At 42.6% G+C, this 15,322-nt stretch overlaps 1 protein-coding gene across 1 annotated transcript; it reads left to right on the top strand.

Annotated features, from left to right (window-relative positions):
• The first annotated feature begins 5,767 nt into the window (after window positions 1-5,767).
• wfs1b (Wolfram syndrome 1b (wolframin)) lies at window positions 5,768-13,433 on the top strand. Its single transcript, XM_061079421.1, has 10 exons — window positions 5,768-5,901; window positions 7,189-7,578; window positions 8,817-8,893; window positions 9,072-9,216; window positions 9,361-9,534; window positions 9,673-9,753; window positions 9,938-10,095; window positions 10,241-10,477; window positions 10,569-10,687; window positions 11,094-13,433. Exons 2-10 carry the CDS (start codon window positions 7,191-7,193, stop codon window positions 12,637-12,639), a joined length of 2,925 nt encoding a protein of 974 aa, XP_060935404.1. The 5' UTR covers window positions 5,768-5,901; window positions 7,189-7,190; the 3' UTR covers window positions 12,640-13,433.
• The last annotated feature ends 1,889 nt before the right edge of the window (window positions 13,434-15,322 follow it).

Genomic DNA, 15,322 nt, shown 5'->3' with positions numbered 1-15,322 from the left:
CATCCGGTAGAAATAAATAAATAAATAAAAAACCCGGTGACTGTGTTCGTGGGAACGTGAACGTGAGCGTGGGGTAGGGAAAAAAAGGGAAACGCCGGGCGGGCGGCGCCGGTGGCGTGAAACAAGCGCGACACCTGACTGCGTGTTCAAGAATGACACCGCGCGGTATTAGTGCGTGGGCACGCAGCCGTGCGGCGTCAGTGCGTTAGGTGGCACCATACATCTCATTTCATTTATTTATTTTTATTTTATTATTTATTTGCTGTGTATATGTTGCCCACTGTACAGCTGTCAATGAAGAATGGATAACATTGTGCTTTAGATAAAATAATGAATTCAATATAAATACATGTATAATGCTCTTATCAACAAAAGGAGAAAAGAAAACTGGGAACCAAAACATTTATCTTTTTGGATATAGAGATATCCCAAAACTGCCCAAAAAATAGAATATACTATTTACTGGCAACCAATGTTGTCATAGAAACAAATATATCAAATAAGGCTTAATTGTCCTGTGTATATATTGTGAATGTACTGTTATTGTTTTTAAAGCCTTCTGTAAAGTTGTCGATAAAAAGGATGGAGCAACTGTGACATCAAAAAGGATACTAAACATAAATATATGTATAATTCTGATACGTGGAAATATAAAGAAGTTAGTTCACCTGTATAAGAAATAGAGGATAAAATGACTGAAACCAAATGTTTATTGTTTTTGAATAAAGAAATATACCAATACGATAAAAATTATAATAATAACACATTCTAGATACTGGTTGTCATAGAAGAAATCTTGAAAATACTAGTTTATGTGGTGAAGTGGTTTATTGACCTTGTATTTCAGCAAGATGCCATCATGTGAACAATATCACATGTCTCGGTCGTCTTCAAATGAGACATCAATTAAAGAGATGAAACATTTAGGCCTAGAAGTTGCTTTAACAACTAATAAATATGTAGGTAGTTGTTTTAATTAGGATTTATTTTATAAATATCGTTATACATAGATTTGAATGTTATCAGCCCTCCTGTATTTTGTATCATGTACTTGCCTCTATGTTATCAAGACAACTAGCCCAGTATCTGAATCAGCTCTAATCACAGGTGCCAGCTGCAGGTCTGTGTGTTCAGTGTTTATCTGGGACAAGATGACTCAAGTCACAAAAGTAGGTGAAACAATCTGACAATATGAGAGTGGTGTGGGACCAGAGTGACCCAGATTCCGGAGGATGCATTACTTACGCACAACTGCCCGTCTCTGCCTCTCCACTCTGCGCCGGCCTGTCTGCCATTCATAAGCTGCACCACATCACCACAGCCTATGCAGCCGATTGCTCCAGGGCAGTGTTGATCATAGAGAGAGTTAAAAGAAACAAGGAGCACCCAGTCAGGGATGAGTTTCAATACTTCGTATCATGTCCTCTCCTGCAGTGGTTGCTGGAATCCCAGTGGTGTAATTTATATGCATGGGACATTTTTGAGGGAGATTAAAGTGGTTGAGTTTGGAGAGAGTGATCTGCAGCTCCATTCAGGTTCCTGCTGAGGCCAGCTAACACACACACACACACACACACACACACACACACACACACACACACACACACACACACACACACACAAACACACACACACAGATGGAGTGATAAAGTAAAAAAACACTGCAGTTGCAGACAGAGTTTGCTGAGGAGAGGGAGGCATGTGGGTCCTAACACCATAGGATGTTTGAAATAAATAAATGAATAGGTTCAGATTGAGACGAGCAAACTCAGAAAACAGGACAACAACTCAGGATGTTATCATACTCAGGTGAAAATAGAGATGATAGAATAGGTCAAATCCAGAGGCTGATTTATGAGTCAAAGAAAAGATGCACTGACTCACAGGTCATGCTGTAGATTTCCTCATGGGGAACAACCATCTCATCCATCAGAAACAATAAGAGTGGATCTGGTTATTCAGACCATTTCCATTATATGCCTAGTTGAAAGAAGGAAGAAGGTTATGAGAAGAGTTTCTGTTTTTAATACACTTAACATAATCATCTTAGGTTCTTTTCAGCAGATCCATAAGAGCTGTTCCTTAATAAGCTTAACATATTCATGAATGCTGACAGATCAAACTTAATACAGCTTTTAGAGGCGGCCTTTGGTATTCAGAGGGGACCAGGGAATCCAGTTAGGAATATAATGCTACACCCACACACATACACACACGAACACACTGAGTCAAACATTGGATACTTTTCTCAGGAAATTTCGAAAGCCAGCCAGTCACCAAACTGACCTATTTTCCACAATGTAAAACCGAGTTCAGAGTCTGCTGGCAATGACGTAACATTTTCATAAGAGGGTAATTAGGTTTCCTGGGCATGAATCACCGCTGTTAGTCACTACAGAATGTGAGTCTGATGTTCCACGTCCATCCCCAAAAACCTTCATTCATAGAACAAACACAACATGATGACAAGCTCATGTTGAACAGTAAATACTGTTTTGATTTGTTGAAGCTTTTCAAACAAAGAAACAAAAATCCGACTGTTTTGTAGAAAAACCACATGGATTAGGAATTTAATGAGTTGTTGTAAAAGTTCAATTGGACCACACAGCTATTCAAGCTATTCACTGCCCACATCAAGAATCATGACACAGAGCTATAGAAAACAAACACAATGGACTTGTATTAGAATTCGTTCCAGACAGGATTCATGAAATTATTTAATTTAACCGTCTTTGGTGATGTATTATATCTTATTGAAACAAAACAAAACAAAATAAAAACATACTCAGGCCCGGACCTTAACAGTTCTGGCTAAACTTTCATCTGTGCACAACTACTCCTGCTCTCCGCGGTGTGTAACTTCATTTTGGTTTTCTCTACCTCGTTTTCACATTGGCCTCAAAATAGCAGCCGATCAATACATAGAGGGCTGGCAGCTGAAGAGGTGACACAACCCGCAGGAGGGAGCTTGAGTTTTCCCCTGTGGAGAAAGTGCAGAAGGTGCCAAAGATTTAGTCACAACAGGAGATTCACAATGACAGATTAAAAGTAAAAATAGCTCATGTTCTATGGTGAATTGTGGGCGTCACCAAATTCACATGAGCCAGATTTAGTACTTGCCTGACAAATGAGGGAATTTCCTGTAGCTTATTGAATGGCAGCATTCACATTGTATTGTATTACATTACATAGACAAAGTGTTTAATACAACTGGGCTTGAAAACCAGCTCATATCTCCACAGAGAGGGTCACTGGCGATGTACCGGTGGAGGCCACGGGTGAGGATATGTCCTCTACGTGACCTGGACGTGAGGAGATGAAGAGGGGACTGAGTAAATTGTGGACTTATGACCTTTGTCCTAGTGTGTTACACAGATTTTTCACCAAAGATATATATATATATATATATATATTACACTTATCTTGTAAGGGTCATGGTGGTGCTGGAGCCAATCCAAGCTGACATGGGTGAGAGGCAGGGTACACGCTGCATAGGTCGCCATTCAACAACTGCCTTAAACTGTAATGATTTAGGTTATGGGGACTTGCTTTGTATCATATAAATGTAGACAAGTCCCCATGATGTGTCAGTGTCAACAGATTTAGAACCCCACAACATGAATCATACCTGGAACACACACTTTCCCAAGATGTCCTCAGTCCACCAGGCCTATAACTCAAACTGGTCCTCACAAAGTACAAGTAAACATGCAAGACACACAAACACACATCATCAGGCAAAAAGTGAGACAGACAGAGAGTGACAGATTATGAGAACCCAGAGGTCACAGCAAACCACTGCACTACCAGCCTTATACCAGGTATGAAATAAGAAAAGATGAAGTGTCCATCACTCAAGTCTCAAGTTATTACTTCCAGGAGACAGAAAATAAACACACATACGTAAAAAAGAGCAGCCTGTTTCCTTTTTCAATCAGCAAAGTAATGACCTCATGGTAAATAAATCTTGGTGATGACTGTGACGGTCCCAGGCAGCGATCCTGTGGCCCGAACAAATCTGTAAGAGGATTAACATAAGCAAAAGATTTGGACTCATAACAAGCTCATTATGAGAATATCTGCTGTATCCTGAGCTGCCGTGCTTAATTTAGATGAGAATTCCATCTGTGTGAGTGCATGTGTGCCTAAGTCACTTCAGAAGACAGATAGCCTATTTATAGATTGGAGGTGTGCATGTGAAAGACCAGAACCGGCACAAGGGCCCTGCTTATCTCCTGAACTGGATTGAGTTAATCTACTAATCGGGAGGTATTTACATAACTGCTTCAATGCAGCAGCAGTTAAGCAATTACTGCCCCCATTTCCTTCTTTTCCCACATATGGCATCTATCTGCTCTCGTAACTTTAATTTGTTCTTTCCTTCTCATTTCTCGTCCTTTTTGTTGTCTGGTCTATTTCCTTTCTTGCCTGCCACCTCGTCTTCTGAACTTTGATGTTATCTTTTCCTTGTCTGTTAACCCATGTTAATTATGGCAGGTTTTTCTGTGTGTGAGCAAAACAACCACACTCCTGAGAAAAGTTACAAACCCTCTGTGACTCAAGCTTGGTCTTAATCAGCATTTTGGTTTCACAGAATTAAAGTTGCATTAGATATTACACTCAAAACACACATTTGGAGGCCGGTCACGTGTTTGTTCAACGGAATAAATGACAACAAGGGCATTTACCAGTTTTCGCTTAACATGACGTATAGTTTGGATCATGTGATGTGTTTGTTGAAAAAACATTGGATGCGAGTGAATCCGAAGTTAAATCCAATTTTATAGATATTAGTTATGATACTTTTCTTGCATTTTCAAACAATATACATAACTCCTCAAATTCTTGTATATTTCCAATATGACCTTAAGATATCATGTAGCAGCGGCATGAAAATAGTTACCCATGGGCCAAAAACTCTAATGGTAAAGTATCCCTAACAAAAGCTAAAGTTCTACCTTTCATAGTTTCATCAAATTTAAGAATAATTTTGCTGTTTGTGCGTATGTAATATTTGCAACCGTAAATTACTTTTACAATATATAAATATTTTCTATATTATACGTTTTATTGTAATTTGAATTACTGTGAGCTCTAACTAGGTAATGGGGTAATGTGCATCTGCCATCTTATACAACTTTAAATTAATACTTTTTGTAAATATATTTCATTTAAAAAAATGTAATAAAATTCAATGACATGGATTTCATTACACTCCAAACTATAATGACTAAATATCTGCGTAGGATATTTTTTACATAAAAACATAGAATAAAAAGCCAAAACATTTTTATTTTTAAACGTCATAAAAATGTTTGTTGCAACTTTATAAATCCGCATGTTAATATAAAACATGTCTTGCACTGCCCTCTCCTGGTATAAAACTAGTATGACTCTTTGTTAACACAAGAAAGAAATCGAACAATGATTGATAAAAACAGGGCAGGACTTTACAAAACGCCCCAGCTCAAGTTTATAAATCTCTTTTCTACTGATCCTTTTCAAACAATTGTTCAGAAACAGCAACAACTCGATGTGACTCTGACGATTGAAGCACATCTGTGAACCTCGAACTGTTTCGACGGTCGATTGCTCGGGACTGAGAGAATCTGCGTTCGCTTTAAATCCCCGCAGCCAATCACATCGCGTCCGGAAACCCGAGTCGCCTGTTTCGTCCAATCACAACGCGCACAGCTCGAAGTGGGCGTCATCCCGGAGCGGAACAGCTGGCAGACTCTCCGGTGTTTGGAGTTTGACCGCAGACACTAAAGCGGTGGATGAGTTTCTGAAAGAGAAAGAGAAGAATGACGCCGGACAACGACTGACGAAGAATCCATGACATTTCTCGAAGCTCTTTTTAATTCGTATTAATTCAAACAAACCAGTGCTTTCCCGGTAAAGGTGAGTTCAGCAGTTAGCATTAGCAACAGGACCTGTTGTTTGTCCACTGTAGCATCGAAATAACACTGGACTGTGGTTATGAACGGTGGCTAAATAGTGGGGTCATGTTTTATCCACGTGTCCTCTCCACTGGTTGCATGTGTGTCTGTCCTCAGGGTGGACAAATGAGAGAGAGAGAGGTGGGGGGTTCCCTAAACTGCAACAGGACTCATCACGTTTCCTCTCAGGGCGCTTCAAGGATGTCCCCTTCTCAATATAGATGTCCCCCCCCTCAGCTCAGTTTGGTACATGCCTAACATGGAAGCTACTGGCAACGAAATGGTTTTCATCGCTGAGACAAACTTAAACACTGCGTGAGGATGATGAGCTCCATTTATAAAAGGAACTGCACTGTTAGGTCAGCAAATGTCATGAGTCAGCAGGGAGTCAGGGAGTGAAGCTCACGTGTTGCTGCAGCCCATTTATTTATTATTTATCAGCTGTCAGTGGGTTTTGCAGAATATGTGTATAAAGGCCAAATATGTCCAGAAATGCATGTCTCAGTTAATCATGTTTGATTAACTGTGTACATATTCTGTCAGAGAACTAGGTCAGAATTTTTTTGATTCTCTTCCTAATAGTCTCCCCACTATGTTCTCTCATTATGATCTTTCTCTTATGCATCAAATCTCACACCCTCATGGATATCATTCCCCACAATATGCCTGCTTGTTTACATCAAGATTCATGCATTAGTTCCTGGGGAAATTATATAAAATGTATAAAAATCATCCTGGATCTTCCCCCTGATCTGGATCCACATCATAATTCAATGGGAGCTTCCCTGGTGCATCCTGAACACTTCCACAAAGTTTAGCAGTAATCTGTCCGGTGGTTTTGGCAAAATCCTGCCAACTCATAAAGAAACAAAAGTAGATGTAAACATAACACTTTTTGTTGGTGTTTTTTCATATCACTACGTTGTTTCTTATCCAGCTCTAGCAGAATAAGTTCATAATATGCAATAATAATCCAAGGCTAAAGGAAGGTCTTCATCGATCTACAAATACAATATTCGGCGTCGATTTGTCCGGATGATTACACCGATCTATACTGATTCATTTAGCTGAGTGAGTGGAGGTGTGTTGAGAAAGTTTCCTTCTGCAACAGTTGTTACTCCATCACCGATGTTCCTTCTTTCTCCTTCAGCTCCTCTGCCTTGCACATGTAGCTCCTTCTGTCAACATTTACCTTCACTGTTTTTTAAATACCCAGATTATTTTTGACTGATTTGTTGTCTGATTTCAGCCATGGAACCATCGCTAACCGGCAACTCCTCCACCCCAAAACTCAGCCCCTCCTCGACCCCCGCCGCCCTCAGGTCGGGCCTCTCCTCACCCAGCTCTTCAGCTACCACGGCCTCACCAGCCTCAAACCGGCCTTCGCCTAAACACACCATGCCAACGCCTCCGGCCACACCCTCGCCCACTTCTTCCACCGCCCCCCCTCGGACCACCCCAGGTCTTTCTTCCCGCTCCTCCTCCCTGTCCACGCCGCCCGCCTCGCCCCTCCGCCAGCCCCCCAGGAGCCTCTCTCAGGCGGGCAGATCTCAGCTCAACGCAGCCACTCCAGTGGATCACAGAACTGGATCCTCAGCAGCTGCCCCGGCTCCTCAGACTCCTCCCACACACGAACCAGGTGAGAATCCAACTCTCACCTTTGACCTTTTTTACACTTTCAATCCTGTAACAAAATCCTCACCACACGGTTTCACCTCCATCTTCTCCAACAATCTCAGCAGCCGACACACCCACTTTGCTGCGTGCGGTATAGTGTCTCCATGGCAACGGTCGACATTTACCACAACATGTTCAGCTGCCGCTCCCATTTTGCTGACCTGGAAAGAACAGCCTGTCTCACCCCTGTATATTCACAAACCATTTCAAACCAGCTGTGTTTCCACTGAACAGCATTTAAAGTTCACATAGTAGGAAATCAAGTGTTAGTTTAAATGGGTGACGATGCAGTGATTTGTAAAGAGGGAGTATTACAGGAAAGTCTGACATCTAACACCTCAGTCATTTAATTTGGACTACACTTTTTTCAATTGAACCTAATCCTGTCCCCTGGAAGCACACACCCCATGTACCATGTGTCAAGAACTGAACAGATAATCATAACGTAGATAGTGAGAGTAAATAGAAGAGACCGTTTGCATGACTGTCTCAGTGTGAGTTACGTCAGGGAAGTGAGCAGCTGCTGTTTACTGTGGCGAGCAAACAGTTATGTTAGGGCTCAGGCGGAGGGGTTCAAGTATGAGCAGCGAACCAGGAGCGTGAACAGACGTGTTTTCACATTTTTTACCTGATGTTAAAAAACAACAGAATGTGACACTCAGACATGTGAGCGCCTGAGCTCTACTGTGGCTCTGGGGTTTGAGAGCAGCAGAAGTCATCAGTTGAAGGAAGATGATGATTTAAGGTGGTGAGGTTCAGTGGGACTGTCTCATCAGGGCAGAAGCTGTTTCTGGAAGGATCCGGCTCACACTCACACTCTGTATTACTCGTGTCACTGACATGATGAATCCAAACCAACCTGTTTCCATTCACCTTAAATGTTTTCTGGACCACATGTGTAGAGAACTTACTCATTACAGGGTTCCTACGGTCATGGAAAACCTGGAAAAGTCATGGAATTGTTTAATGTTTATTTCCAGGCCTGGAACAGTCATGGAAAACAATAAAACCCCAAAAGTTTTGTGTTAAATACTTACAACAGGATATAGAGTTATTTACACTCATCATCATTATCAGCAACAAATATATCACAATACTGATTTTGACAACACTGTTTTATCAAATGTTGCTAAAACAATGTTAAAAAATAATTGTAATCTGCTGCACAGTGTTTATTAAAATGTTGTCTGTTTCCTTTAGAGGAGCCAGAGGAGGAGGTGAGTTTTGAAGACCTGGAGGAGAGAGCAAAGTCAGGAGACGCTAAAGCACAAACCAAGGTCAGTGTCAGTGAACACACTACAAATACTGTTGACGTTAACGGCCATATGGTGGCCTCAGAACAGATTGGCTGGGTAATGACCAGCGTTTGAGAATGACTCATTGACGTAAAGGACACGTCCGTGATTCATAGAGATGCTTGCCATGCAAATCTAAAAATTGTGTGTGGGTGTCCAGATGGGGCGATACTTCCTGGTCCTCGCAGAAGAAAGAGACGAGGAGCTGAACAACTGCACAGCGGTCACATGGTTGGTCCAGGCTGCTAAACAAGGCCGCAGGGACGCCGTCAAACTGCTGCAGCAGTGCTTAGCCTCAAGGAAAGGTACAGAAAGTTCCCTCCGCCAACACCCCAAGTCTGGAACTATAATTGGCTATGTAACATCAATATATTGGTTCGATGTAAAGAAGGTTTTTCTGGAAAGATCTGTCCGCCAACATTCTGCACGTTTGCCTTCTCGTTTTTCAGGCATCACTTTGGAGAACTATGAGGAGATGAAGAAGCTGTGCACGGAGACACGTTTTGAGAGAGGAGTCAGGAAGGCGGCTCTGCTCATGTACTGGAAGTTGAATCCAGAGAAGAAGAGGTCGGTGGCCATTTCTGAGATGCTAGAGAACGTTGAACACGTGCACACAGAGCCAGGTACGAGAGGAGAGGCTCATTTCAACACACTGACATACTACAGCTTATTATTTCATCTTACCATCGAATACAGAGGTGAATTCTTTGTCAACTGTCTTAGGCATTCCCCATTTCATATGATGTGTTCTCCATCTACAGGGAAACCAGTCTCCCCTGGTCCACTCAACAGCTCTGCCAAGAAACAGAGGAGAGTCCTGGAGACAATGGTCACCAGTGAGGGTACGTATGGGGTCCTGATTTAACAGACACAAGTCATTATGGTCATTTAATCCCCTAAGACGTCTCAAAGAGTATAAATACATTATTTGTATTTATTCCAGCAGATTTAGTCATTTCGTGTCAATAAGGGAAAACAAGTTTTATTTGCTTGTGAGTTAACATCCACCATGTTTCTTCCTTGTAGCCAATTCCCATGTCGGTCTAGATGATTTTGTGGAGATGACTAAGAAGTATGCTCGGGGTATTTCACCTTCACCAGTCATGGCCACTGCTGGAGGCGATGATGAAGACGACGATGGTTTCATCGTGAAACATCCAGACGAGTTGCCCCTGCACCAGAAGGTGAGACTGTCACAGAATCTGAATGATCTACTGCTGCAATCAGGATGTTTGCGATGAGGAATGACAAAGACATTTGGCATTTTTCATGGAGTCATTGTTTTACTGCTGAGCTGTTTGACCCTGATCTCCCTGTGCTTCCCCTCAGCTGCTGAAGTTCCCTCTGTACGCCCTGCTGGAGATCAAGGAGCACCTGATCGACTGGGCGTCCCGTGCTGGCATGCAGTGGCTCAGCGCCCTGATCCCCACCCACCACGTCAACGCTCTCATCTTCTTCTTCATTATCTCCAACCTCACCATCGAGTTCTTCGTCTTCCTCATCCCTCTGCTGGTTTTCTACCTCTCCTTCTTCTCCATGGTCATCTGTACCCTGCGGGTGTTTCAGGTCGGTGACTCGGGTTGTTCATTATTTTTGATCGAGCTCAGTTAGAAGCTGTATTAATAATAAATAAATAAACACACGTCTTTTTCTACAGAATTCAAAAGCCTGGGAGAACTTCCGGGCTCTGACAGACCTGCTGGCTCACTTTGAACCAGGTCTGGATTTGGAGCAGGCCGAGACCAACTTTGGATCGACACACTTGGAGCCATATCTGTATGTTCATCTCTGTTAACACTCATCCATATGCAAAGATGTTCAATCCTTTGCTCACATTTAAGGGTTTATTTGGTTTTGTCTCAAAATTTCAAGTGTAGCCTTGTTCAGGTTTTTATGGTTTGACTGCAACTTTTTGTTTATGATCTTCATGAAGATACAGCTCTGCAGTTTATTCTTAGTTAAAGCTACATTTTAATAATCATTTTAATGTTGCTGTAAGTGATAAGTAACTTTTTCACTTTACTTGGTTAAGCTAAAAGTAAAATAAAAACAGATTCCAACAACATATTAAAAAGGAGAAAAGGTGTAAAACTCAAGAAGGTGAATGACATTGACAAATAAACATATTATGCTAAGTGCTCGTGCAGCAGAATGAGTTCCTCCTGTCTCTCTGTGTCCTCAGGTACTTCCTCCTCTCCGTCATCTTTGTGGTTTTCTCCTTCCCTGTTGCTGATAAATCCTGGATCCCCTGCTCAGAGATGGCCGCCGTCGCTTTCTTCTTCACGGTCACCGCCTTCCTCAGCCTCCACGCCTCGGCTCAGCTCTTTGCTCGGAAAGCCTTCTTCACAGAAGTCCTGTCTGGTGCCTGCTCCCTCACCCACTTCCTGCCGGACTCTCTCTGGTTCCTCAGGGTCTTAGGGGTGACCATCCTCAGGGTGCCTCTAGGGGACATCTTGGTGTTAAACCTGGGGATTCCGTGCCTGCTATACGGACACCTCTTCTACCTCTTCTTCCGCATGGCCCAGCTGAGAGGCTTCAAGGGCACCTACCTGTGCCTGGTGCCGTACATGGTCTGCTTCACCTGGTGCGAGCTCTGCTTGGTCTTCCTCAATAATGCCTCTGCAATAGGACTCATCCGCACCTGCGTTGGCTACTTCCTCTTCCTGTTCGCCCTCCCTGTTCTCTCGCTGGGCCTGGCCGCCATGCTCATCATCCAGTTGCTGCAGTGGTTCCTCGCCCTGGAGCTGACCAAGATGGTGGTCACGTTGACCATCTGCTTCGTGCCGGTCGTGTTGAGGCTTTGGACTCGCTTCAGCCTCAACCCCATCGTGGTTTTCCGTTCGTTGTCCCGGAGCAGCATCGTCAAGCTCATCCTGGTGTGGCTCAGCGCGCTGGTGCTCTTCTGCTGGATGTACGTCTACAGGTCTGAAGGCATGAAGGTGTATAACTCCACCCTGACGTGGCCTGAGTACAGCAACCTGTGCGGCCCTATTGCCTGGAAAGAGTCCAACATGGCCCAAACTCAGATCCTCTGCTCTCACCTGGAGGGACATCACGTCACCTGGACCGGACGCTTCAAATACGTCCGCGTGACCGACATCGAGAATGGTCCTCATTCAGTTATCAACATGCTGCCTGTGGTTGTGGGGGACTGGATGCGGTGCCTGTATGGTGAACCGTATCCTTTGTGTGAGGAGGTTAAAAAAGCCACCCCTGAGTCCCAGCCTCTGCCCGCCCCGGCCCCTCCCACCGAAGACCCCCTCTGTAAACTCAAAAAACTGGCCAAGCACGAATGCCACATCAAACACTTTGATCGCTACAAGTTCGAAGTCACGATGGGCATGCCGCTGGAGAGGAAGACGAAGAACGGGACGATCATAGAGGACGAAGACGCCACTAAGGACATAGTCCTGAGGGCGAGTAGTGAGTTTAAATCGGTGCTTTTACACCTGAACACAGGAAGCCTGGTGGAGTTCAGTACCGTCCTGGAGGGGCGATTAGGCTCCAAATGGCCCGTGTTTGAACTGAAAGCCATCCACTGCCTGTCCTGCGGGGGCGCCAGCGTGCCCCGCCGCAGGCAGTACAAGATCGAACACGACTGGAGGCGCACGACTCAGAACGCCCTGCAGTTTGGCTTTGACTTCTTCTTCAACCCCTTCCTCACTGCTCAGCTGGAGCAACACTCGGAGGCAGAGGCCGAAACAGAGACTGAGACAGAGACAGGATAGAGGAAGAAACGTCTGGCAGGAAGACCTCCGGGAGAAAAATAATAACGGATGCCGAGGCGTGTCATAAAATGTGTGCAATGAAAATACTGTCTGCAGTGAAAGAACATTGACGATTATACATCTCTTGACAGAATGTGATTGCAATATTGTTGGATAGTTACTGTAGCAGAGTGGAAGGATACTCAGATATTTATCTCATCTGTACAGAGCGAGTGTGTGTTTGATTTCTTTTAACTCTTAAGCCAAAATGTGTGAGACTACATATAATAATGAAATTAACATAGGATAGAAGCTAATGGGCTTTTGAAGTAAATCACTGCTTAACACTAAAGTAAGAAATCTATGATCCAGACGTCCTCAGCTGGAGGCAGTTGTGTGTTTCATATTAACATTACATCCCATTTAAGCTGCACATGTGATTAATTGTAATGGTGTTTGTGTTCTATACAAACACTTTGTCTGCTGCACCTCATTTCATGTGTGTTGATCATTTCCTTTGTTGTGTCTGTGACGTGTCCAGTGTGTAATCTGGTACTTGCTGGTACTGGAAATAACTGTTAAGTGCCTCATAAGACCGTCTCATTTCCACAGTAGTTTGGGAGAGAAGAGATTAAATCACGTCTTTAAGCTTCTACATCTCAAGACGTTCACCTGTGTATTTATTACAGAGCAGTTATTCATGTTTTTCTCTTCCCTCTGTTTGTCTCCATCTCTGCTGTGCAGTGATGACTTGTTTTTAAAGTAGGATGTCACTACTGTTCTCTGTACTGTGACCCATAAATATGATGAAAGCATTTGCCTATTGTTGCTTCTATTAACATTCATTTTGTTGTATAATCATTTGTATATTCAAACTTAAGACACATTTTGGACTATAAAATACAGTTTCTGAGGAAACTGTGAAGCTCTGACTTTATATGAAGAAGTAATATTAAAAGTTGAACATTTTAAAGGGGTTAGGGTTAACTCTGATTCACATTCATTTGAATGAACAAAAACTATAATCCTGTGTAATTTTTTCCATTAACTGGGACTATTAAAAAGCAAAACAATGTGAAATACAAGATGAACCGACTTTAGAGAAATAATTAAAACAAATAATACTTATCACATAGCAGTTAAATTATTAAAAAGCTTAAGTGCAGCAGGAGGTCATGAAGTTTAAGCAAAGATTAACTTTTATTTCTTGGTTGGTCAACAAGTCAAACATTTGGGAATAATCCTGCAGTTAATTAATATTTCAGTAAAAACCAATAAGGCTTTTGTTGTTACTAGATTCCACGATACTAGCTTTTTAAATTGCAATCAGGGCATTTATAACAAGTGTTTTAATCCTGGAATATTTCAATCAACAGATGTAATAAGTTTGAGGCCACTAGATGGTGCCTCAGCCCACATTCATTAATATCACATTCTGTAATAAGGACCCCTTAATGTTCATTTAAATTAAAGCCATAAAATAATAATGGTAATATGACCATTACTCTGTAATTAAACTACAATAAAAAACCACAGCTGTACGCTCATTGGATGCAATTTTGTTGAAATCTTTAATCAGAAAAAAACATATTAACATTATTTATAACTGTCCATTTGACAATTTTGTCGACAAAAAACATGAACATAAAAATATGTGAATTGACATTAGTTTGGTCAGGATGTGGAGTAAAACTTACAAGTTTCCAAAAGGAGAATAAATAAAAGAATAAACTGTTCTCTAAAAATAAAAGCTTCTGCACATCAGCAAAGAAATCAGTGAGGAAGGCTGAGGAGAGTAAAGTATCGTCTCCCTGCTGTAGCTTCGGAAACAATCATCGATGCAGAGGATCGAGTCCACAGTCTGTTTATAGATGTTAAAAAAAACTAAACCTCATACATGTCAAAAACTGTTGATATATACACACACCATTTAGGCCCTTATTGATTTTTTATCTTTTTAGAGTAATCAAACATTCCTCGCTCTTCTCCGCTCTCAGTTTGAGTCGAGTCTGATTCTCATTCAAAATGCACATGTAAGTGTATGAACCGAACACTGGTAAACATGCGTCAGTGTCTGAAGACACAAATAAAGGTAGGAGAGCTCGGTCACCTATGGTTGCTCGTGCTGCACAGAGCCACGCGGGCCCCTGAAGCCTTTGTACAGCTGGGTCTAAATGGTTAAGAGGCAGCCAAGTCAGTCAAGTCAGTCAATTAATAAACACCTAGGCTAGAATCTGTTTGACATGCAGCGTCCTTTTTGCTTCGTTGTTTAAATACTTTTTTTTCAATTTTTTGTTTTTGATTTGAGCCGTACTTAAACGGCAAGACAGCACATAACACAGTCCCGGACCGGAAGCAGGATTCAACCACCAAGGAAGTGGGACGACCTGGTTCAGCGGAGGAAACACTGAGGACCTAAACACACCGTGTGGAGCAGATACGAGTGTGTGTCCTTACATCAGGCAGCGGTGTGATGCTCTGCTTCTCTCTGCTTCTCTCTGCAGGACTGGAAAGGTTTGACCTCACTGAACACGGCCCAGTCGAGCTCCGAGGCTCCTGGGTGCACTTGGGTCGAATGGACGGCCCCCCCCGAAATACATCCTTTGCACATCACGCGCCTCACTTCAAATTGTCGTCATCGTTAGCATCATTTCACGACTTACACGAACTGAAGTGGGGTCGCTGATCTGAAATCAAACTAAAC

This window comes from Limanda limanda, chromosome 10 (genome assembly GCF_963576545.1).
Source record: "Limanda limanda chromosome 10, fLimLim1.1, whole genome shotgun sequence".
Taxonomy (NCBI): Eukaryota; Metazoa; Chordata; class Actinopteri; order Pleuronectiformes; family Pleuronectidae; genus Limanda; species Limanda limanda.
The sequence above is the reverse complement of the archived record's forward strand: the minus strand, read 5'-3'. Positions and strand labels throughout refer to the sequence as shown.